Here is a 25,022-nt window from a genome sequence, read left to right on the forward strand (position 1 = left end):
AACAATCATTTAATCACTATGGGGCTAATTTTAAATCATTTATTTCAGTTTGAATACAGAGACTGCCTCCATATTCCCCTTTCTCTACATGATATCCATGTTGTAAACACTGTTGACAATGCAAGTTTTAAGATGGAAGGGGGCATTGCCACTCAGACGACCTCTCCATAATAATAGCGACTGAAATAGGTATTCTTTCCATCTTGTCCTACCCACCAATTCACCTCAGTAAAAGGGGAAGAAATAAGTCAACAACACCATCAACATCTAGATTTATCATTGATGATTGAATTCGTACAATAGCATTGCCGTTGAGTTGGTTGATTTTTGTGTAACTTTTCCCCTGTCCATTTGTGTTATCCAACCAATGTTGAGCCACTGAAAATAACAAGAAATTTGTTGAAGGGAGATAAAATTACATAATCTACTTTGAAATTTCTTTACAACATATGAAATCATAAATATCAAGTGTGCGCGTGTCTCTGAATGTTTGTCAAAATATCTTTCTCTCATGAGTATTTTCTTTGACATCGTAAACTTTCTGGGGTTTTCTTATTAACCAAAAAAAAAAAAAAAAAAAAAAACAAATATAATACACTGAATTTTTACAATCGCTAAAACATTATTTTTCTGTGGTCGCCTTTGAATATTTGATTTGCTACATGATAGCAAAAACTTTGATATACTGTTGTAAATATCTTAAGAATATTAATTTACGAACAGATACAGTTATGTAGATGCATGGACTGAGTGTGACTATGATCTGAATATGCCTTCATGTGATTATAAACTCAACATGTCTTAATTATATGTGTCTATGAATGTTTTCACGGGTATATGAACTAAATATGTTTTCATGTGTTTACGACCTGATTAAGTTTTCATGTGTCAATAAATTGAGATAAGCATACTGTGTTCATTGCGCCCGTGAGGAGGCTTTGCCGTCTATTGTTTTACGGTGAAACTATGTTTAAAGCTGAACCACAAAGTACTGGTATTAGAACTGGATTTAAAAAATCCCTAGTTATACGGGTACAGACTGCTGTTAAATCATCTTAATTGACCATCTTGTTACACGACTTAAGATATTTAATCCGCCTATTCATTATACGCGAAATACACAACGCAATTGATGTAAAAAGTGATTGTGATGTCATATTTAGCGTTGGTGTTTAGCACAAACATAGGATACCTGATACAATCGAGATTATATGTTTGAGAAAATATAGTTTGCATGCTTTAACGGATTTTATGTAAAATCTAAGAACGACGTGAGCTTGAATGACGAGATTTAAAATGATGAAATAAATGTTCTTGCTCTGGCATTCAAATCGACGCCATTTTGACCAATTTTGTTTTAAGCTCCATAGGTATGGTTACTTTTTCATTGGTTTTTAAACATGTACATACGTGCTACCTATAGGGGGAGCTTCGCTCTTACAGTCATCCATGTCGTGAGAGAGCTTCGTTTATCTATAGCTATTTTTCTTTGCTTGTAGTTGTTAGGTCAATTCTAACGTTAAAATTATACCTCCTCCACTTCGTAAAGTGTGGTCGTTGGTATGATGGATGTGGTGTTATCTTCCGGGTTTTTTTCTGGGTCAACTAAACTCTTTCCTTAACTTAAATTCTACACGTAAGTAACGCTTCTATGATCTTCTAGTTTACTAAATATCAGTTCACAGAGGACAAGCCTGTTCTCTGAATAATTATAGAAAATCTCTGGACAGGAAATTAAAAAAAAAATACCCGGAGATGACGTTGAGTTTCTCGCAGATGTAGTAAGCCTCGCTGTGACAGCTCTCTGCATACCATTGGAAGTGATGGTCCGAATCCATACTTAGACAGTTTTTGTCCTTGTCGTTATTGGAAACGCGACCCGAGAAGGAGGAAATGACGTCATGTCCGTTGGAAGCCCAGATCCAGTGTCCCTCCCGTACTGAATCAGTTCCATCCACCCAAATTTTCTCGTCTCGTATGTCTGATTATGATAAAAACTTTCTATTTAAAGGTGGAAATATAGTCCATGAGAATATTCTAAAATCCGCATCAAAAACTGAATTGCCTTTGATGGGGAGATATAAAGACACATTTAACGGAATCGAGAGTCTGCTCTTGTAGATGGAATTTCAAAATTGATTCCAGATTATGTTCCGGCACGTTCTGACTGTACGGTCAGTTTTAACATGAATTCTATAGCCAATGATTCCAATCACAGTTTCCTCGTAATTAATCGCGGTACTATATGCTGCATGCGACTTTGCATTTGTCATTTCACGAATTCTTGTTTAAATCCATATTTTCACACATTTTAAAATTCAGGATTTTATGCCCATTCCATATATCATGGTTTATTCATAGTCAGTAGGTTCTGATTTTACAGCTCCATGTCAAGTATATATAAATGATACATATATCGGAAGACATCTAATGAAAGGTGAATAGTAAAGATAACGAACAGTGATGAATCTCATAACTCCTACAAGCAATACAAAATAGAGAGTTGGACAGACACGGACCCCTGGATATACCAGAGGTGGGATCAGGTTCCCAGGAGGAGTAAACATCCCCTGTCGACCGGTCACACCCGTCGTGAGCCTTATATATTGATCAGGCAAACGGGGCAATCTGTAGTCAAAATCAATTTGCCATGAACGGCCTAACAATCGGTATGAAACATGTCCGACGGCATTTGACCCAATGATAGGTTGTATTGACAACCTAGATTGTTATAACGATCGTGGAATTTGCGAAATGCTGACTTTAAACGAGACTATTGAAACCCCTGCAACCATCAAAGTGTTTGCCAGTAGCCTGCTTCGATTTAAAAACTGATCATACGCAGAACAAACTCTTGCGCTATCTTGCACATTCGTGGCCTACAGTCAAACTTGAGCGCTCATTTTCTCGAGTTTCGGGAAAATTTGTGAAGAACCAACCTTATAACTGAAAGAGGTGACCTTGTATCTCGATAAAAGAAGAGTTTTGAAACGTGTTTTTAGTGTATTGTGCGAGTCTGTGTGAAAGTGGATTTTTTTTTTACTAATAGGCCTGCAAGTAGACCCTATCATTATTTGCCATTGGAAAATAGATATACTTGTCAGCCTGATTGGGACTTTTAAGTAGAAAAAAAATACTAATGAGAACTAAAATACACTGTAGGTAAAGTATAGAAGAGGCCGATTTCAATTTGGGCTTGGCATGCAAAACCTGTACTTTGACCCCCCTCCCCCCGCCATGCTTTTTTTTTTTAAATCTGTGGTAGACTAAGTGAACACTTTTTTCTTTACAGATATGCTTAGGCAACATTTATACACAATCCTAAACTTGACATAAAATGGCAGGCTACGGTACCAAACTCTTTATCATGCTATTCTTTACCAGGTTGTAAAATATCTATGATCAAAACACAATATTTTGTGGAGAATTCTTTTTGAAATGTAAATTTCGTCAAATTGTAGGGTAAGTGGAAAAAAGGGTGTGTGTGTGTTACAGCCGTATTCGATGTTTATTTCTGTGAGGGTGTAATACAATAAATTCTGTAAATTTTAGAAGTAACCGGTTAAAAGCACTGAAATCGTGTGATTATATAAATATGATTAAGCATATTGCATAATTGTTAAAGGGCGGCTACCCAAGCCGGAGAAAAAGTAGGTGAACCAATGGTTTAAGTTAATTTATCTCTGTGTAATCCGAATACGATGAGTAATTAATCTCTGTGTAATCCGAATACAATGAATAATTTATCTCTGTGTAATCCGAATACAATGAGTTTTATCTCTGTGTAAACCGAATACAATGAGTAATTTATCTCTGTGTAATCCGAATACAATGAGTAATTTATCTCTGTATAATCCGAATACAATGAGTAATTAATCTCTGTGTAATCCGAATACAATGAGTAATTAATCTCTGTGTAATCCGAATACAATGAGTAATTAATCTCTGTGTAATCCGAATACAATGAGTAATTAATCTCTATGTAATCCGAATACAATGAGTAATTAATCCCTGTGTAATCCGAATACAATGAGTAATTTATCTCTGTGTAATCCGAATACAATGCGTAATTAATCTCTGTGTAATCCAAATACAATGCGTAATTTATCTCTGTGTAATCCCAATACAATGAGTGGTTCATTTAAGGGTGAATTACCCGCGTGGGACCGGAACAAAATAATTAGATTACCTACGTGACTCCGGAGCAAAATGACTTAAATACTTCCGCGAGTCCGGAACAAAATAATTTAATTACTACCGTGGGACCGGGGCACTATGACGTAATTAATCCCTTGGGACCGGAACAAAATGATTTAATTACTTCCATGGGACCAGAACAAAATGATTTAATTACTTCCGTGGGACCAGAACAAACTGATTTAATTACTTCCATGGGACCAGAACAAAATAATTTAATTACTTCCGTGGGACAGGTACAAAATGACTTAATAACCTCCGTGAAGCTGGAAAGCAATAGCACTGATGTCTGCTCTGTTTTCAAAGGTTGCTAAAGTTCCATGTAGCGCTTCACACATTTCCTGAAAGTAGGGTAAAACTCGGGTGTAAGCAACTGATTCCTGTCAGTAACATAGTAAGTGCAAGGTGCCCGCCAAGCTGTTTCCAAAGCTAGGGTATGACATTGTTAGAATATATGGTATAGAAGGAGCATTAGCACATCGTATAATTAGGAGATAGCGGTAATATTACCAGTTTACACATTGTGTAGTAAGGAGATAGAGGTATTATTACTAGTTTACACATTGTGTAGTAAGGAGATAGTGGTATTATTACTAGTTTACACATTATGTAGTAAGGAGATAGAGGTATTATTACTAGTTTACACATTGTGTAGTAAGGAGATAGTGGTATTATTACTAGTTTACACATTGTGTAATAATGAGATACTGGTATTATTACTAGTGTACACATTGTGTAGTAAGGAGATAGTGGTATTATTACTAGTTTACACATTGTGTAGTGAGGAGATACTGGTACTATTACTAGTGTACACATTGTGTAGTAAGGAGAAAGTGGTGATATTACTAGTTTACACCTTATGTAGTAAGGAGATAGTGGTATTATTACTAGTGTACACATTGTGTAGTGAGGAGAAAGTGGTGATATTATTAGTTTACACATTGTGTAGTAAGGAGATAGTGTTATTATTACTAGTTTACACATTATGTAGTAAGGAGATAGTGGTATTATTACTAGTTTACACTTTGTGTAGTAAGGAGATAGGGGTAATATTACTAGTTTACACATTGTGTAGTAATGAGATAGTGGTAATATTACTAGTTTACACATTGTGTAGTAAGGACATAGTGGTACTATTACTAGTTTATACATTGTGTAATAAGGAGATAGCGGTAATATTACTAGTTTACACATTATGTAGTAAGGAGATAGTGGTATTATTACTAGTTTACACATTGTGTAGTGAGGAGAAAGTGGTGATATTACTAGTTTACACATTGTGTAGTGAGGAGAAAGTGGTGATATTACTAGTGTACACATTGTGTAGTGAGGAGAAAGTGGTGATATTACTAGTGTACACATTGTGTAGTGAGGAGAAAGTGGTGATATTACTAGTTTACACATTGTGTAGTGAGGAGATACTGGTACTATTACTAGTGTACACATTGTGTAGTAAGGAGAAAGTGGTGATATTACTAGTTTACACATTATGTAGTACGGAGATGGCGGTATTATTACTAGTTTACACATTGTGTAGTGAGGAGATAGTGGTATTATTACTAGTTTATACATTGTGTAGTAAGGAGATAGTGGTACTATTACTAGTTTACACTATGTGTAGTAAGGAGATAGTGGTAATATTACTAGTTTACACATTGTGTAGTAAGGAGATAGTGGTACTATTACTAGTTTACACTTTGTGTAGTAAGGAGATAGGGGTAATATTACTAGTTTACACATTGTGTAGTAATGAGATAGTGGTACTATTACTAGTTTACACATTGTGTAGTAAGGACATAGTGGTACTATTACTAGTTTACACATTATGTAGTAAGGAGATAGTAGTATTATTACTAGTTTACACTTTGTGTAGTAAGGATATAGGGGTAATATTACTAGTTTACACATTGTGTAGTAATGAGATAGTGGTACTATTAATAGTTTACACATTGTGTAGTGAGGAGATAGTGGTACTAATACTAGTTTATACATTGTGTAGTAAGGAGATAGAGGTACTGTTAATAGTTTACACATTGTGTACTGAGGAGATAGTGGTACTAATACTAGTTTATACATTGTGTAGTAAGGAGATAGTGGTATTATTACTAGTTTACACATTGTGTAGTAAGGAGATAGTGGTACTATTACTAGTTTACACATTACATAGTAATGAGATAGTGGTACTATTACTAGTTTACACATTATGTAGTAAGGAGATAGTGGTATTATTACTAGTTTACACATTCTGTAGTAAGGAGATAGCAGTGCTATTACTAGTTTACACATTGTGTAGTGAGGAGAAAGTGGTGATATTACTAGTTTACACATTGTGTAGTGAGGAGATAGTGGTACTATTACTAGTTTACACTTTGTGTAGTAAGGAGATAGTGGTAATATTACTAGTTTACACTTTGTGTAGTGAGGAGATAGTGGTAATATTACTAGTTTACACATTGTGTAGTAATGAGATACTGGTATTATTACTAGTTTACACATTATGTAGTAAGGAGATAGAGGTATTATTACTAGTTTACACATTATGTAGTAAGGAGATAGAGGTATTATTACTAGTTTACACATTGTGTAGTAAGGAGATAGTGGTATTATTACTAGTTTACACATTATGTAGTAAGGAGATAGAGGTATTATTACTAGTTTACACATTGTGTAGTAAGGAGATAGTGGTATTATTACTAGTTTACACATTGTGTAGTAATGAGATACTGGTATTATTACTAGTGTACACATTATGTAGTAAGGAGATAGTGGTATTATTACTAGTTTACACATTGTGTAGTGAAGAGATACTGGTACTATTACTAGTGTGCACATTGTGTAGTAAGGAGAAAGTGGTGATATTACTAGTTTACACCTTATGTAGTAAGGAGATAGTGGTATTATTACTAGTGTACACATTGTGTAGTGAGGAGAAAGTGGTGATATTACTAGTTTACACATTGTGTAGTAAGGAGATAGTGGTATTATTACTAGTTTACACATTATGTAGTAAGGAGATAGTGGTATTATTACTAGTTTACACTTTGTGTAGTAAGGAGATAGGGGTAATATTACTAGTTTACACATTGTGTAGTAATGAGATAGTGGTAATATTACTAGTTTACACATTGTGTAGTAAGGACATAGTGGTACTATTACTAGTGTACACATTATGTAGTAAGGAGATAGTGGTACTATTACTAGTTTACACATTGTGTAGTAATGAGATACTGGTACTATTACTAGTTTACACATTATGTAGTAATGAGATAGAGGTACTATTAATAGTTTACACATTGTGTGGTAAGGAGATAGTGGTACTATTACTAGTTTATACATTGTGTAATAAGGAGATAGCGGTAATATTACTAGTTTACACATTATGTAGTAAGGAGATAGCGGTAATATTACTAGTTTACACTTTGTGTAGTAAGGAGATAGTGGTACTATTACTAGTTTACACATTGTGTAGTGAGGAGATACTGGTACTATTACTAGTTTACACATTATGTAGTAATGAGATAGAGGTACTATTACTAGTGTACACATTGTGTAGTAAGGAGAAAGTGGTGATATTACTAGTTTACACATTATGTAGTAAGGAGATAGTGGTATTATTACTAGTTTACACATTATGTAGTAATGAGATAGAGGTACTATTACTAGTGTACACATTGTGTAGTAAGGAGAAAGTGGTGATATTACTAGTTTACACATTATGTAGTAAGGAGATAGTGGTATTATTACTAGTTTACACATTGTGTAGTGAGGAGAAAGTGGTGACATTACTAGTGTACACATTGTGTAGTGAGGAGAAAGTGGTGATATTACTAGTGTACACATTGTGTAGTGAGGAGAAAGTGGTGATATTACTAGTTTACACATTGTGTAGTGAGGAGATACTGGTACTATTACTAGTGTACACATTGTGAAGTAAGGAGAAAGTGGTGATATAACTAGTTTACACATTATGTAGTACGGAGATGGCGGTATTATTACTAGTTTACACATTGTGTAGTGAGGAGATAGTGGTACTATTACTAGTTTACACATTGTGTAGTGAGGAGATAGTGGTATTATTACTAGTTTATACATTGTGTAGTAAGGAGATAGTGGTACTATTACTAGTTTACACTATGTGTAGTAAGAAGATAGTGGTAATATTACTAGTTTGCACTTTGTGTAGTAAGGAGATAGTGGTAATATTACTAGTTTACACATTGTGTAGTAAGGACATAGTGGTTCTATTACTAGTGTACACATTATGTAGTAAGGAGATAGTGGTACTATTACTAGTTTACACATTGTGTAGTAAGGAGATAGCGGTAATATTACTAGTTTACACATTGTGTAGTAAGGAGATAGTGGTACTATTACTAGTTTACACATTATGTAGTAATGAGATAGAGGTACTATTACTAGTTTACACCTTGTGTAGTAAGGAGATAGTGGTACTATTACTAGTTTACACATTGTGTAGTAAGGAGATAGTGGTACTATTACTAGTTTACACATTGTGTAGTAAGAAATTAGAGGTACTATTACTAGTTTACACCTTGTGTAGTAAGGAGATAGTGATACTATTACTAGTTTACACATTGTGTAGTAAGGATATAGAGGTACTGTTAATAGTTTACACATTATGTAGTAAGGAGATAGTGGTACTATTACTAGTTTACACATTGTGTAGTAAGGAGATAGTGGTACTATTACTAGTTTACACATTGTGTAGTAAGGAGATAGTCGTACTATTACTAGTTTACACATTATGTAGTAATGAGATAGTGGTACTATTACTAGTTTACACATTATGTAGTAAGGAGATAGAGGTACTATTACTAGTTTACACATTGTGTAGTAAGGAGATAGTGGTACTATTACTAGTGTACACATTATGTAGTAAGGAGATAGTGGTACTATTACTAGTTTACACATTGTGTAGTAAGGAGATAGTGGTACTATTACTAGTTTACACATTGTGTAGTAAGGAGATAGTTGTACTATTACTAGTTTACACATTGTGTAGTAAGGAGATAGTGGTACTATTACTAGTTTACACATTGTGTAGTAAGGAGATAGTGGTACTATTACTAGTTTACACATTGTGTAGTAATGAGATAGTGGTACTATTAATAGTTAGACATTGTGTAGTAAGGAGATAGTGGTACTATTATTAGTTTACACATTATGTAGTAAGGAGATAGTGGTAATATTACTAGTTTACACATTGTGTAGTAAGGAGATAGTGGTACTATTACTAGTTTACACATTATGTAGTAAGGAGATAGAGGTACTGTTAATAGTTTACACATTATGTAGTAAGGAGAAAGTGGTGATATTACTAATTTACACATTATGTAGTAAGGAGATAGTGGTATTATTACTAGTTTACACATTGTGTAGTGAGGAGATAGTGGTATTATTACTAGTTTACACATTATGTAGTAAGGAGAAAGTGGTGATATTACTAATTTACACATTGTGTAGTAAGGATATAGTGGTACTATTATTAGTTTACACATTGTGTAGTAAGGAGATAGTGGTACTGTTAATAGTTTACACATTGTGTAGTAAGGAGATAGTGGTAATATTACTAGTTTACACATTGTGTAGTGAGGAGATAGTGGTATTATTACTAGTTTACACATTATGTAGTAAGGAGAAAGTGGTGATATTACTAATTTACACATTGTGTAGTAAGGAGATAGTGGTATTATTACTAGTTTACACATTGTGTAGTAAGGATATAGGGGTACTATTACTAGTTTACACATTGTGTAGTAAGGAGATAGAGGTACTGTTAATAGTTTACACATTGTGTAGTAAGGAGATAGTGGTAATATTACTAATTACACATTGTGTAGTGAGGAAATAGTGGTACTATTACTAGTTTACACATTGTGTAGTAAGGAGATAGAGGTACTGTTAATAGTTTACACATTATGTAGTAAGGAGAAAGTGGTGATATTACTAATTTACACATTATGTAGTAAGGAGATAGTGGTATTATTACTAGTTTACACATTGTGTAGTGAGGAGATAGTGGTATTATTACTAGTTTACACATTATGTAATAAGGAGAAAGTGGTGATATTACTAATTTACACATTGTGTAGTAAGGATATAGTGGTACTATTACTAGTTTACACATTGTGTAGTAAGGAGATAGTGGTACTGTTAATATTTTACACATTGTGTAGTAAGGAGATAGTGGTAATATTACTAGTTTACACATTGTGTAGTGAGGAGATAGTGGTATTATTACTAGTTTACACATTATGTAGTAAGGAGAAAGTGGTGATATTACTAATTTACACATTGTGTAGTAAGGAGATAGTGGTATTATTACTAGTTTACACATTGTGTAGTAAGGATATAGGGGTACTATTACTAGTTTACACATTGTGTAGTAAGGAGATAGAGGTACTGTTAATAGTTTACACATTGTGTAGTAAGGAGATAGTGGTAATATTACTAGTTTACACATTGTGTAGTGAGGAAATAGTGGTACTATTACTAGTTTACACATTGTGTAGTAAGGAGATAGGGGTATTATTACTAGTTTACACATTGTGTAGTAAGGAGATAGTGGTACTATTACTAGTTTACACATTGTGTAGTAAGGAGATAGAGGTACTGTTAATAGTTTACACATTATGTAGTAAGGAGAAAGTGGTGATATTACTAATTTACACATTATGTAGTAAGGAGAAAGTGGTGATATTACTAATTTACACATTATGTAGTAAGGAGATAGGGGTAATATTACTAGTTTACACATTGTGTAGTAAGGAGATAGAGGTACTGTTAATAGTTTACACATTGTGTAGTAAGGAGATAGGGGTATTATTACGAGTTTACACATTGTGTAGTAAGGAGATAGTGGTACTATTACTAGTTTACACATTGTGTAGTAAGGAGATAGAGGTACTATTACTAGTTTACACCTTGTGTAGTAAGGAGATAGTGGTACTATTACTAGTTTACACAGTGTGTAGTAAGGAGACAGCACTTACTACTAGTTTACACATTGGCAAGTTAGGACAGTCATAAATTCTAATCCCCTGATATCAAAGGGATTCTTGAACGACAATACTTTACAGTGCTTCACGTAATTTAATCCCCGTTGATTGATTTTCATTCTTCAACCGCAAAAGTAGTGAATGATGGCCACATACATCGTATATGTATACCGTTACGCATTTTCATTTGTCCCGTGCATTTAATTGCATTGCAAATTTCTAGATGATTCTGAGAAACAGGAAACGTATATTGTGTGATGGAATACGTACGGCAGCCTCAGGCCACGTCAGTTTAGCATGGCTAATCATGTAGCAATGGTTGTCAACGGAACTCCAGTCCGCCGGGCAGGCGCTGAATACGGCGGAAACTGTAAAAAGGCATTACTATAATTAATTAGGGCAAAGCAAAAAATGTAAGAGAGGGATGATATACATCACTATAATATCCACGTTGTCTATACCGTCCAGGAGCCTGAACCTTTAGTGCATGGGTACATTTGTAATTAGGAAATTAAGACCACATACTCCCCATTACAATGCGTGAAGTAATCTATTTCCAATGTATAAAAGTAAAGGAGAAGATTTCTAAGAATAAACACATTTCGATTATATACACAGTTATCTAAAATATAAAAAGCTTTCTTTGTTGTTTCATCGGGTGATGAAGGTAGCAATCATCGCAAAAAAATATTACATAACTAGTGTAAGCAATACTTGCCACCATCATACATCATTCGATAAAACAACAAAGAAATTGTTTATATTTCTATTTTTTATGAATGCTTGTAAATATAAACTATATCTAAGTACTAACATATCATATCGTTGATCATTTTGTTATTTCAAACGGAGCAACCAATAAACCATGTGGCCATGACGGCGCTCCATACTTGGTAATGATTACGCGGGCAGATAGTACTAAAAATGGAATCGAACTAGTTAAATATTCATTGTCTATGATGAAAGCAATGTCAGTTTCAAAAGAAATGTAAGAAACGAGATTCAGTGAATATAAATGCACCCATTTGACCCCCTTCTTAAAGTCTGAATCTCTACCTCTTGAGTCAATTTTGGATGATGACCCATTGATCCTCATCACCATTTATATATCCCCCCTAAAGCAGCGCAGGGTTAACAAAGATTTCCAACAAGATGTGTTTGTGAAACACAAATGCCCCCGATAATGGCCAATTCCAAAGATGACCAAGGTCAAAAGGACAAATATCTTGGTACCAGTAAAAAGATCTTGTCACAATAAATGCTCATTACAATATGAAAGCTCTAATATTTACCATTTAGAAGTTATGACCTATCTAAAAAGAATAAAAGTAGGTCAAATGTCAAGGTCAAAAGGTTTATTACCAACGGAAAGGTCTTGTCAAAAGGTATACTCATGTGAAATATCAAAGCTCTATCACTTACTGTTCAAAAGTTATAAGCAAGGTTAAAATTTTCAAAAAGTAGATTAAACTCCAAGGTCAAGGTCACGGGGTCAATAATGTTGGTACCCACGGAAATTTCTTGTCACAAGGAATACTCATGTGAAATATCAAAGCCCTATCACTTACTGTTCAAAAGTTATTAGCAAGGTTAAAGTTTTCAAAAAGTAGATCAAACTCGAAGGTCAAGGTCACGGGGTCAATAATGTTGGTACCCACGGAAATTTCTTGTCACAAGGAATACTCATGTGAAATATCAAAGCCCTATCACTTACTGTTCAAAAGTTATTAGCAAGGTTAAAGTTTCAGACAAAATGACAGAATGACAGACAGGAAAAAACCCAATATGCCCCCACCCCCCGATCTTCGATCTCGGGGGCATAAGACACTTACTGTTCAAAAGTTATTAGCAAGGTTAAAGTTTCAGACAGAATGACAGACAGGACAAAAACAATATACCCCCGATCTTCGATCTCGGAGGCATAAAAATTAACGTATTTTCACTATATAAAGCATGTGAAATGTGCCATGTACCTTGGCACCAGAACCCATGAACTAGGGGCTATGGATTTCACACTTTGGGTAGAGGCATCCTTATTTATCCTAATTAAAAATGCATAGTGAAGAAAGTTTTTTTTTTAATTTTCATTTAATTTTGTTTAGGTTTTTGTCCACCCCTCAGATCCCAGGGGTGCCGTGACCATGAAATTCATAGTCAAGATCTCTTTACCCAAAAATGTTCCAAACCAAATTTAATGAAATGATTACAATGTATTTTCAGAGAGGAATTTGATTGTACTGAAATATGAACGCACGGCACATGCCTGCGAACAATTTACAATCACGAGAGATCAACTGGATGACGCAGGTAAACTACATTTGACACCTCTTATTTTTAAAATGAGGTTCATTTCAAGCCAAAGACATGGGGTTACAAGTACCAAGGAGATGTATTCTCCGTAAAATTATAACTTTAGAATGGACATTAAACCCTGGATATAAATTTCCGAGAGTTAATGACGTCATACATTCCATCTATTTAATGAATTCATAAAGAAATGTATTTCAAAATTCAATTACACGGCTGCACAATCATTTGTCTCCATTGAAAAAATACAATGGATTATATTTTCATATTTGGATATTCTATTGAATATAGTTACATGTATCAACGGCAAACTCAAGCACAGCGTTATGGCAAACGACATTCTTTCATCTTCTCCATCGCACCACCGCGGTGGTCTAGAAGTTATAGCGTTCATCCTGCATGCGGAAGGCCGAATCCCGGCCGCGACATACCTAAGTTGTTGAAACAGGTAGAGAGAGTTTCATCGCCAAACGCTCGGCATCAGGTGTGAATGTCCTCGGAAATGACCATAAAAACGGGTGCCCCGTGAGCTCAATAATATAAAGGGTGAATTTTATTAGATAGCAAGATTTCCAAATACAGACGTTATAGAAGGAACCCATATCAGAATAAAAAACCCACCTACAGATGTTTGTTAATTTAAAGGGACTGATTCACGATCTTCCTCCAAATGTGAATTGGGTACCTGTAAAGTGCGAAACGAAATGAAACCCACCGAAACGAAACGAAACCTACCGAAGCGAAACGAAACAGATTGTATAACCGAACTCTTTTATAATAATAATTAAAAATGGTATCTTAGGCCCCTGTGAAAGTTACCACATATAAATAAAATTCGCCTCCCCTTTGATGTAGGATTTCGGCTTGACTGATACAAAGGGGCCTAAGATACCGTTTTTAATTATAATAAGAGTTCGATAATACAATCTTTTTCGCTTCGTTTCGGTAGATTTCGTTTCGTTTCGGTAGATTTCGTTTCGTTTCGATTTCGTTTCGCACTTTACAGGTACTCCCGAATTTTGTATTTCACTTTAAGTAATCAAAATCTGCGGTCTAATATGTTTAGAAGGTTTCACAAAAAAAAATAAGGTTATTCATCATGACAGAAGCTCATTATAAAGAGTTTATTATTTGTTTTGAAAACAAAGATTGAGGTGTGTTATGGTTTACGAGTTTTCAAAATAAATGGATATTGATCCAAGTTTATTATATATATCACATCTCAAGTATGCTTTAGGTAAAATGTGTCATCTAAAAGTTAAAATTTGTAATTGTACAAAATACAGATGCTTTAAATTACAAAATTAATGTTTCACTGGTTTGTTTACGAAAAAAAAAGACACGAGTTTTTGTTTACGTAACGCAGATTAAAGCTAAAATATTGCTCTTATCCTTACATTCAGACGGTCCAAATGTTGATTGTCAACATTAAATGAGCTATATTTTTAATTTTTAACATCATAAATGAAAAATATTTCTTTCGAAAAACGTTGGATGGATGTCTACTTGGCGACAGTGCATACCTACTTCGTTCATGGCTCCTTACACCTGTGCTTAACCTTTCCAATACAGCAGAATACATATATACCTATGTTCATATTCGAACAAGAAATACAATTGAGTGAGCATTTGATGTATTAAAGTCGAGATTATTTAAGTGTGTCGATTCGAGTGGGGGGGGGGGGGGGAGATCTTCTCTACACGCCCAAGAAAGCAATAATTGTAAAATTACAGTAGCATTTGCTGTATTACATAATAAACGGCGTATCTCTACCAGAGGGTTGTAACCCAGTGGATCTTGGACAGATGTGAAAGGAACAATATGTTGGAAACCCTATAAATGATGGAGCTAGAGTCCGAATGAGACACCTTTCTCGCTAGCTGACAAAAAGACCACTCATGTGAATTAAAGACATTCATTTTAAATTTGTATTCATATTTGTATGTATTTCATTGTTTTGAAAATGGTTAAGTGTCTTTAAAATATACACAAAATTTGGTATAGTAAAGAAAATGCATTTCAATATCCTATTGCTTTATTTTGTCCCCGTTCCCACACCCTCTGCGCTGGTCAACATTTGGATTCGCTAACAATAGAAGGAGTGTTAGGGATGTTTGCCGGGGAGACTCTCTCACTATGTATTTTGGACGTAATTTTATAGTTGAGGCGTGGCGGATCAAGGGGACAAATGTAAGAGGGTCTTAAATCGTCTTGCTATGTAATGGAGAGAGAGAGAGAGAGAGAGAGAGAGAGAGAGATATCGATCCACTATAAAAAATTTAGTACCAAATAACTGCACGTTTTATATTTGGTTTAAGAAAGTTAGCTCCTGAGCTTTTCAGTACAACTGCGCAGGATGTTACAACTAAGTATTTACTGGTTCAATATTGATCCCATTGGTGCAAACATATTACACATTTATTGCTGAAACCTATCCAGTTGAAAATTTTTGTGTCAATTTAAACTTTGAAAGGGTTTGGCAGGGATTATATTTTGTGGCGGAAGGATTCATTAATCAAAAAGTTCTAATTCTGCATGATATTGCAGTTTCTGTTTCATCCAATGTATCGTCTGTTTTTATACTCCTATACATATATTTCAGTTTTATGATTTATGATACACGTAGTTGAGACTAGGAACTAGTTCAAATGTTGTAATTTATGATGGATCGGATCACGTGATGGAGTAGTACTGACACAAGTGAAAGAGCTCCGTTTATTTAATCAAATTTTGTTCTATTTTTGACGTTCTTAAGCCGGATTTTTATTTAAATATTTGGAATCTGATTGACACTACTGTGATACTTTAAAACGCATGTGAGTATTTTGGATACTTTTTGGAAGATATTGTGAATCTTTGTGTCTATCGTGATTACTACTCAATGGCGGACAATAAGCAAAAGAAAAAGAAAAAAGCAGATAGAAAGCAAACGGACATTCTGAAAACACCGGAGAGAAAATTGGTGCAGTTAAATCTACACAGTGTTCCTCAAGCCGTTAGAAATTCCACAGTGTCTGAAAAAGCGTCGGCTAAAAAACAGAAGAGAACAGACAGCTCAGATATGGACTCTCCATTAGGCGGGGCCCATCCAGGTACATTAAATATTTCAATGGACTTGAAATTGATTCAGGACAGATTGTCGGAAATTAAAGACAATATGGTGAGCAAAATAGAAATCAAAGACATTGTGTCCTCTATTCTAGAGGAGATAAAAAAGGAAATGAAAGAGGAAATCATTGCAGTCGTGAAAAGCACAATTCTGACAGAAATGAAAGAAAACACCACAAAAGAAATCAAAGCCGATGTAAAGAAAGAATTTGAACAAAAACTTGAGAACAATACGAAAGAATTTAAAGGACACGTTAGAGAGATCTCAGACGGCTTCAACCTTGACTTTGAGACGCTACGTGAGAAGTTAGGTGACCAAGCACGGGAGCTACGAGGTATGAAAGAAAATCTTAAACTACTGCAGAGTAGAGCAGGCAGTGCGATTAGACTTACAAATCAAAATCAGCAATACTCTCAAAAAAGTAACATAAAGTTCCTGCGGTGGGAGGAAAAACAGGGTGAAAACTTGCGTGAGGACTTGTACAAAATCCTCAGAGAGTCGGTCAATATCGATTTGGCACCTGCAGATATTGTGGCCATTCATCGGGTACCAGGTGGAGTGAGGGACGGTCCAAGACCGGTAATAGCCCAATTTCGTGACCCAGAGACAAAAATAAGAGTGATAAAGAATCGGTCACAGGAAAGAGTGAAGAAACACCTCATTATGCACGACCATATTACACCCATGAACGCTAAACTCATACGAGACCTAAACGAAGACTCTAGGATTCATTCAGCATGGTACTTCAATGGTAAATTGTTCGCCATCGATAGTTGCGGAAACAGACATAAATTCGACATTTTGGATGATGTGAATGAGAAACTTAAACACCGGCGCTAGTGTGTTTATTCTTGCGGAGACGACCCTAAAATTCTCGCCTGTATTTTGTCATGTGGATCGTGACTCAAACTAAATACATTCGGGATCAATGTTAAGGTTTTGTTTACAAGTGTGGAAGATGTGTGAAAGTGGTCGAGAGCATTTTTGTTTATAAATAAAGATACTATTTTTTTTTATATGTATATGTCGGTAAATGTCTGCTTACAATATCCAAATAGCAATTATGCAATGCTTTATGTTATATATTAGTCTTTTTACTTTAGAAAATGGTTGATTCCATAAAAATTGCTACTGTGAATTGCCAGGGCTTGGCTACATTATCAAAACGTCAAGATGTGTTAAATTTTTATAGATCGAAAGGTTATTCTATAATATGTTTTCAAGATACCCACTTCACTCCTGAAGCAGAACCATATATTGAAGCCATGTGGGGCTATAAATGTTTCTTCAACTCTTATAAATCAAATGCAAGAGGGGTAGCCTTATTTTTTAGCAATAATTTTGAAGTCAATGTACACCAAGAAAAGAGGGACAAAGAGGGAAATTTAATTGCCCTAGACTTAACAATAGAGGATAATAGGGTCACTCTTATTAACATTTATGGTCCAAACATTGATAGTCCTGAGTTTTATGAATATGTTCGTGAGGTTTTTTTAGAACTGGATAATGAGTACTATATACTTTTAGGAGATTTTAATCTTGCACTAATCTTGATACAAATAACTATACTTCAATAAATAACCCCAAAGCAAGGAAGAAAGTATTAGAGATTATGGATGACTTACAACTTCTAGATTAGTTTAGAATTTTGAATCCTGATAGACGGGTTTATACATGGCATAAAAAGACACCCTTAAAACAGAGTCGTCTAGATTACATTTTAATCTCTGAAAGTTTGTCCAATTCTGTGGAAACATACTTAATTAAACCTGGTTATAGATCAAATCACTTTGTAGTTTTTGTAGAATTAAAATTTAACTCTTTTAAAAGGGGATGCGGATTTCGGAAATTCAATAATAGTCTTCTTTCAGATAAAGAATATGTACAGAAAGTCAAAGAAACTATTCATAAAGCCTGTAGACAATATAGTAAAAGTGACACGGATAACACAAGATCTATTGATGATAGTATACTATTTGAGGTTTTACTTATGGAAATAAGGGGTGTTACTATTTCATACTCTTCCTACAAGAAAAAACAAAAGGAAAAGCAAGAAATATCTCTACTTGCAGAAATAGGTCACTTAGAAACTGAGGAAAAAATAGACTTGCATCTTATTGAAGAAAAGAGGTTGATTTTAGAAATCTTCAGAAAATAAAAAATGGAAGGTCATACCATAAGATCTAAAGTTAGATGGATAGAGGAAGGGGGAAAACCCACGAGGTATTTCTGCAATCTGGAAAAACGCAATTATTTCAATAAAACTATTAAAAAATTAGAAGTTGAAAGAAATGGTATGATCTATGAACAGGCGGATATACTTAATGAAGTTAAATGTTTTTACCAAATTCTATATACAAATAAAGATTCAGAACTTTTAGATTTAGATCTTAACAAAATTATTCAAAATTGTGTTCCAAAGTAGGACAAAAATATTTCAGAGTCTTTGGAAAGAACAATATTTGAAAAAGAAGTGTCTGAAGTATTAAAAAATATGAAAAACAATAAATCTCCAGGTAGTGATGGATATAATGTAGAATTTTTCAAATATTTTGGACATATCTGAAAGAACTCATATCAAAATCTGTTAACTGTATTTTCTCCAAAAAGAGCTTCCCATCTCTCAGCAATTGGGGATTATTTCATGTTTGCCTAAAGGTGATAAATCTAGACAATTTTTAAAAAAAAACTGGCGACCTATTACATTGTTAAATGTCTTGTATTAACTTATTTCAGGTTGTCTTGGTAACAGAATGAAGTCTACTTTAGATCATCTTATTTCAGACACCCAGTCTGGATTTATAAAGGGAAGATACATTGGAGAAAATACCAGATTTATCTATGATCTTATGCATTATACAGAAAGTGCAAATATACCAGGACTATTGGTTTTAATTGATTTTGAAAAAGCTTTTGACTCCATTTCATGGTCATTTATATATAAAGTATTAAGATATTTAGGTTTTGATGAATACATTATTAAATGGGTGAAGATTCTTAATACAAATTTTAGGGCTGCAGTGTTACAGAGTGGGTGTTTATCTACTCAATTCAATATTGAGAGGGGCTGTAGACAAGGCGACCCTGTTGCACCTTATTTGGTCCTCCTTTGTGCAGAAATTCTTGCAATTTTAATTAAACAAAATAAGGATATAAAAGGTATTGTGATATGTGATAAGGAACACAAAATAAGTCAATATGCAGATGATACATCACTTGCTCTTGATGGGACACCTAAGTCACTTTTTACAGCATTAGATACCTTAGATTTTTTCTCTAAACTTTCTGGTTTAAAGGTAAACAACTCAAAAACTAAAATTGTTTGGGTCAGATCTAAAAAGTTTTCAAATCAGGTCTTTCATCACACTAGATGGAAACTTGACTGGGGTTCAACAACTTACAATTTATTAGGTATTAACTTTTCAGTAGACTTACAACAAATTACAGATTTAAACTACAACATACAGATTTCAAAAATAAAGAGCATGCTACAACATTGGAAAAGGCGAGTTCTAACACCAATTGGTCGGGTTACAGTGGTTAAAACATTAATTATTCCGAAAATAAACCATTTATTTCTATCACTACCAACACCGAAAAAGGAGATAATTAATTCATTGAGTAAAGATATTTTTGAATTTATTTGGAATGGAAAATGTGACAATGTAAAACATTCTATTGTAACTTAAGACCACCATCATGGAGGTCTAAAAATGGTGGACATCAACAATTTTATCATGTCTTTAAAATGTTCATGGTTGAAAAGGTTATTGATGGGAAATAAATCCTGGGTAGATATTTTTGAAGCAATTAATGGTCATGATTTTGTTCACAAATTACTTGATTTTGGAGATGCATTTATTTCTGAATGTGTTATTTCAGAAAACAATGTTTTTTGGCAAGATGTTTTTAATTCTATGCTCCATGTAATAAAATCCTTTGACAAAACTTTCTACAAGGAATCCTATCCCAGCATTCCTGTGTGGTATAATTCAAATATTAGAGTGGGTATGAAAACACTGTTTATCAAAAGCTGGTATAAAAAGGTGTAAAACTCATAGACGATTTCCTAGATGACAAAGGGAATCTTTTATCACATAACCTTTTTCAACATAAATTTGATATCCAAGTTTGTATATTACAATATAACAGTGTATTGAGTGCAATATCAACTCATCTGAAATTGTTTGAAAACAAAGGTTTATTCAATAGATCTTTTACTAGCTCGAAAATACGGATGTATATTAAATTGCTGTTATATAATTTAGAAATTCATTTCAAAATTAAGGATTATCTCCCTCATGCATAGCTCTTATCCTTGGACGAATTTGGCTCCACTTATTTGGCACACTGTTATTGGCTATATTTAGCTCTAAAACTTCATAGTTATTTCGGATTTCAAACATTTCGGTTGAGCATCACTGAAGAGACATTATTTGTCGAAATGCGCATCTGGTGCATCAAAATTGGTACCGTATAAGTTTTACATCTTTTACACCTTATATTCCATTATATTATAAACCTTTGATTTTGCAAACTAAATGTACTAAATCTGTATACAAACAGTTAAATGTAAACCATGATATACCTACTTCTGTTTCAAAGTGGAATTTAGATCTGGTAGCTTATGGAATAGAAATATGTGTTAAGGATGCTTTTACTGTATGTTTTAAGACTACCAAAGACTCTACTATCCAATGGTCACAGTATAGATTACTTCATAGAATTCTGCCTGTCAATTATTATCATAAAAAAATCAATGTTGTGTCTTTTGATTGTTGTACCTTTTGTAATGATGAAGTTGAGACAATTCAACACGTTTTCATTGACTTTGAAAAAGTATCTATATTATGGAGCAATCTGAGCATGCACATTTATAAAACAACTTCCAAAAGAATAGGTTTTAATGTACTTAACATTTTATTAGGTGAACTCCCATTGTCGAAAGGCAACAGAATTGTAAACTTCCTTATCCTTTATACAAAACAATATATTTTTTCTTGTTTGAAAAAAAAACCAAATTACGAAGATTCTTGGAATTATTGTTCTATCTAATTCTATACAACAAATACAAGGTTGAAAAATGTATTGCGTATCAGAATTTAGAAATACAAGAATTTGAAAATACCTGGCATGTATGGAAAACACTTTTTGACAACATAAAAAAATCATAATTTTGCTATTTCAAGCAATGTTTTTTTCCCTACTTTTGAAACCACATGTACTTTTATCTATTTACTCGAGCTCTGTATTATTATCATTTTTCTCTTACAATTATATTAAAAATGCAAGCGCTTACCAACAAATGTATGAGTGTGAGTATGAAAGTGTGTGAAAGTGGTTAGAAAAAAATGGCAAATGTTCTTCTGTCTTATGTCAATATTTGTGAAATAAAAAATTAATAATTAATAAAAAGAAATGTTGTAATTTATCAAATTGGTTGATATAATTTTCCAAACAGAACAGCGATTCTCAAAAAAAGTTTTCATTAATTTACTTGAAATTTTGTGTAAAAATTCAGTATTTTCGCCAATAATTTAAAAATTTGATCTCCAGCCCCCACTTTTCTAAGTTTCATTTTAAATTGTAAGACTAGATCTTGAAAACTGTGTAAAATTTTAGAAATTGACATTACTCCTAATATATTCTTTTAAACTATCAAATTTGATATCATGAAGTTTTTCGTATATCAAGTGCAAAAAGGTAATTATTTATTATACATTACTAGTATTAATTTTTTTTTTATCTGTAGTGTTAGAAGACATTATTATGTATCTATTTTAAGTAATGATTGATTTGTGTTGCTTATGTTGTGTTGACACCGTCAGAAATATCAAGTTTAATTGAATAAATTTTAAGTGCAAAAAGGTCATGTATAGAACACTATGGCTCAATAACAAGCGTTGCGACCCCAATTTTTCTTATTAATTTCCTAATTCCCCTTCAATGTAGAAATCAAAAATACACTTCCCAAAAATTCACATTACTCCAAATCTCAGGTGCGAACCTCTTTAAAAAAGATCTTAAGATAAAATTTAAGACATCTTAACTTAAGATACCACTGAGACCATTTCAATTTACATCCTATATCATATCTAAAAATAGTCCTAAGATATGTTATAAGATTCTTCCTAAGACATCTTAAGATAGTTCATAAGCATGCCTGCTGGTCCAAAAATCATTGGTCCTTCATCTTGGTGTATCTATATGAAGAAGGGAATCGTAATCCCAGCAGGAGTAAATGCACTAATGGTTAAAGATGTTATTTTCTTTGTGTTTGACAAATTGTGTTTTAGTTTTAAAACCCGAGACACTATAATTCAATTTCTAGATTTCTTTCATTTCTGGTTAAAATGAAAAATATTCTGACCCAATTAATTGAAAAGGTAGAACTATTTATGTTAACGTTTTGATTAATTCCCTGCATCAAAGAAACCTTTCCAAGAATGTTTTTTTTTTGCTTGTCAGTTTTTCAAGTCACTGCTTTATTTTCTATTATTATATTTTGCTGAGAAATAGCGCTGCATTAACGAAAATGATATAAAATATAAGAAGAAAAAAACAATCAAATGAATGTGATCTGACAATGATGCATTGTGGCTACCTTACGTACAGAATATATTTAATTTGATGAAATTTGAATCAGGTCTTATTGTGAGAAAAACAAGCCTGTTCGATTTTTTAAAAAATCAACCAAAACTCGCTTTAAGAACCAAGAGAGCTTTCCCATTACTTTAATTGTACTTCTAAATTCACCACACATGTATGCCTATCTTTTTCAATGTGTATGATACACTTCTAATAGCGTCTATGGTGGTCGTGATTTGGGCGTTTTATTTGTCATTAGTGTACCACGAGTGATGCATGTATCAAAAACAGACCCAGAATTCTAGCGGTATAAGTGCTAAAGAATTGTAATGAAGAAGCAATACTTCTCACAGTCATCTGAGACGTCATAACATTCTCAGACAGAGCCATTCATGCGACTATGATATCGGTCATGTATGTAGAATATAACTTATTTGATGAGAGAGATTGTGACAAGACTGCAGAAATAATCCTTCTCTAGAAGATTGGTGATATGACGTAACATAACACACATAGGTAGACATGCACGCACTACCCCGATAAACAAAAACTCACCCAGAACACACGATAGAACTAGACGCAACATTGCCGATAGAATGGTAATTCCGTATAGTACAATAATGGGCAATAACTACCATCATGCCTAAAGGTAGTTTATATTGAAATGTAGAAGTTAAAGGTCAAAATTTACTGAATTGATAACCTACATCTACCGGAGAATCGTGACAATATTTCTAAATTTGACGCATAATGAAGGATAACTGAATACAATCGCAGTTTATCGTGGGCACCTCTTTCTTCACTTATGACTAGATAAACAAGACACTCATGAAAAGATTAACACAACAAAACATCACTAGATTAATATGACAATGATGACTAACAGATCAACACAACACTCATTAACAGATTAATATGGCAATAATGATCAACAGATTAACAGCAATCATTAACAGATTACTATGGCAATACTGATTAACAGATTAACAACAATCATTAACAGATTAATATGGCACTAGTGATTAACAGATTAACAGCAATCATTAACAGATTAGTATGGTAATAATGATCAACAGATTAATAGCGATCATTAACAGATTAATATGGCAATAATGATTAACAGATTAACAGCAATCATTAACAGATTAGTATGGTAATAATGATCAACAGATTAATAGCGATCATTAACAGATTAATATGGCAATAATGATTAACAGATTAACATGGCAATTATTAACATATTAATATGGCAATAAGATTACCAGATTAACATGGCAATCATTAACAGATTAGTATGGCAATGATGATTAACAGATTAACAGCAATCATTAACAGATTAATATGGCAATACTGATTAACAGATTAACATAGCAACTCAACTGTATGACAAACGGGATGATTTCAGCTTCTCCATCGTCAACTTCCCACATTTATGTAGCAATATTCCATTATCACCTGCATATGGTGTTTATATATCTCAACTGATTCGATGTGCAAGAGCTTGTTCTGGGTATGGTCAGTTTTTAAATCGAGGTGGGCTGCTGACAAACAAGTTGATGGTACAGGGATTTCAACAGTCTCGATTGAAGTCAGCATTTCGCAAATTCTATGGTCGTTATAACGATCTAGTTCGTCAATGCAACCTCGCATTGGGTCAAATGCTGTCTGACGTGTTTCATACCGATTGTTAGGCCGTTCTTGGCACACTGATTTTGACTGCGGATAACTCCGTTTACCTGATCAGGATATGGGGCTCACGGCGGGTGTGACCGGTCAACAGGGGATGCTTACTCCTCCTAGG

At 33.7% G+C, this 25,022-nt stretch overlaps 1 protein-coding gene across 1 annotated transcript; it reads right to left on the reverse strand.

The window, feature by feature from the left end:
* Positions 1–260: 260 nt before the first annotated feature.
* LOC125666679 (hepatic lectin-like) lies at positions 261–23,852 on the reverse strand. The gene is made up of 5 exons (XM_048899895.2): positions 23,777–23,852; positions 11,487–11,584; positions 4,454–4,538; positions 1,750–1,981; positions 261–378 (listed from the first exon to the last, which is right to left on the reverse strand). The coding sequence occupies exons 1-5, from the start codon at positions 23,805–23,807 to the stop codon at positions 357–359; spliced, it is 468 nt and encodes a 155-aa protein (XP_048755852.2). The 5' UTR covers positions 23,808–23,852; the 3' UTR covers positions 261–356.
* Positions 23,853–25,022: the final 1,170 nt, after the last annotated feature.

Source organism: Ostrea edulis, chromosome 10 (assembly GCF_947568905.1).
Source record: "Ostrea edulis chromosome 10, xbOstEdul1.1, whole genome shotgun sequence".
Taxonomy (NCBI): domain Eukaryota; kingdom Metazoa; phylum Mollusca; class Bivalvia; order Ostreida; family Ostreidae; genus Ostrea; species Ostrea edulis.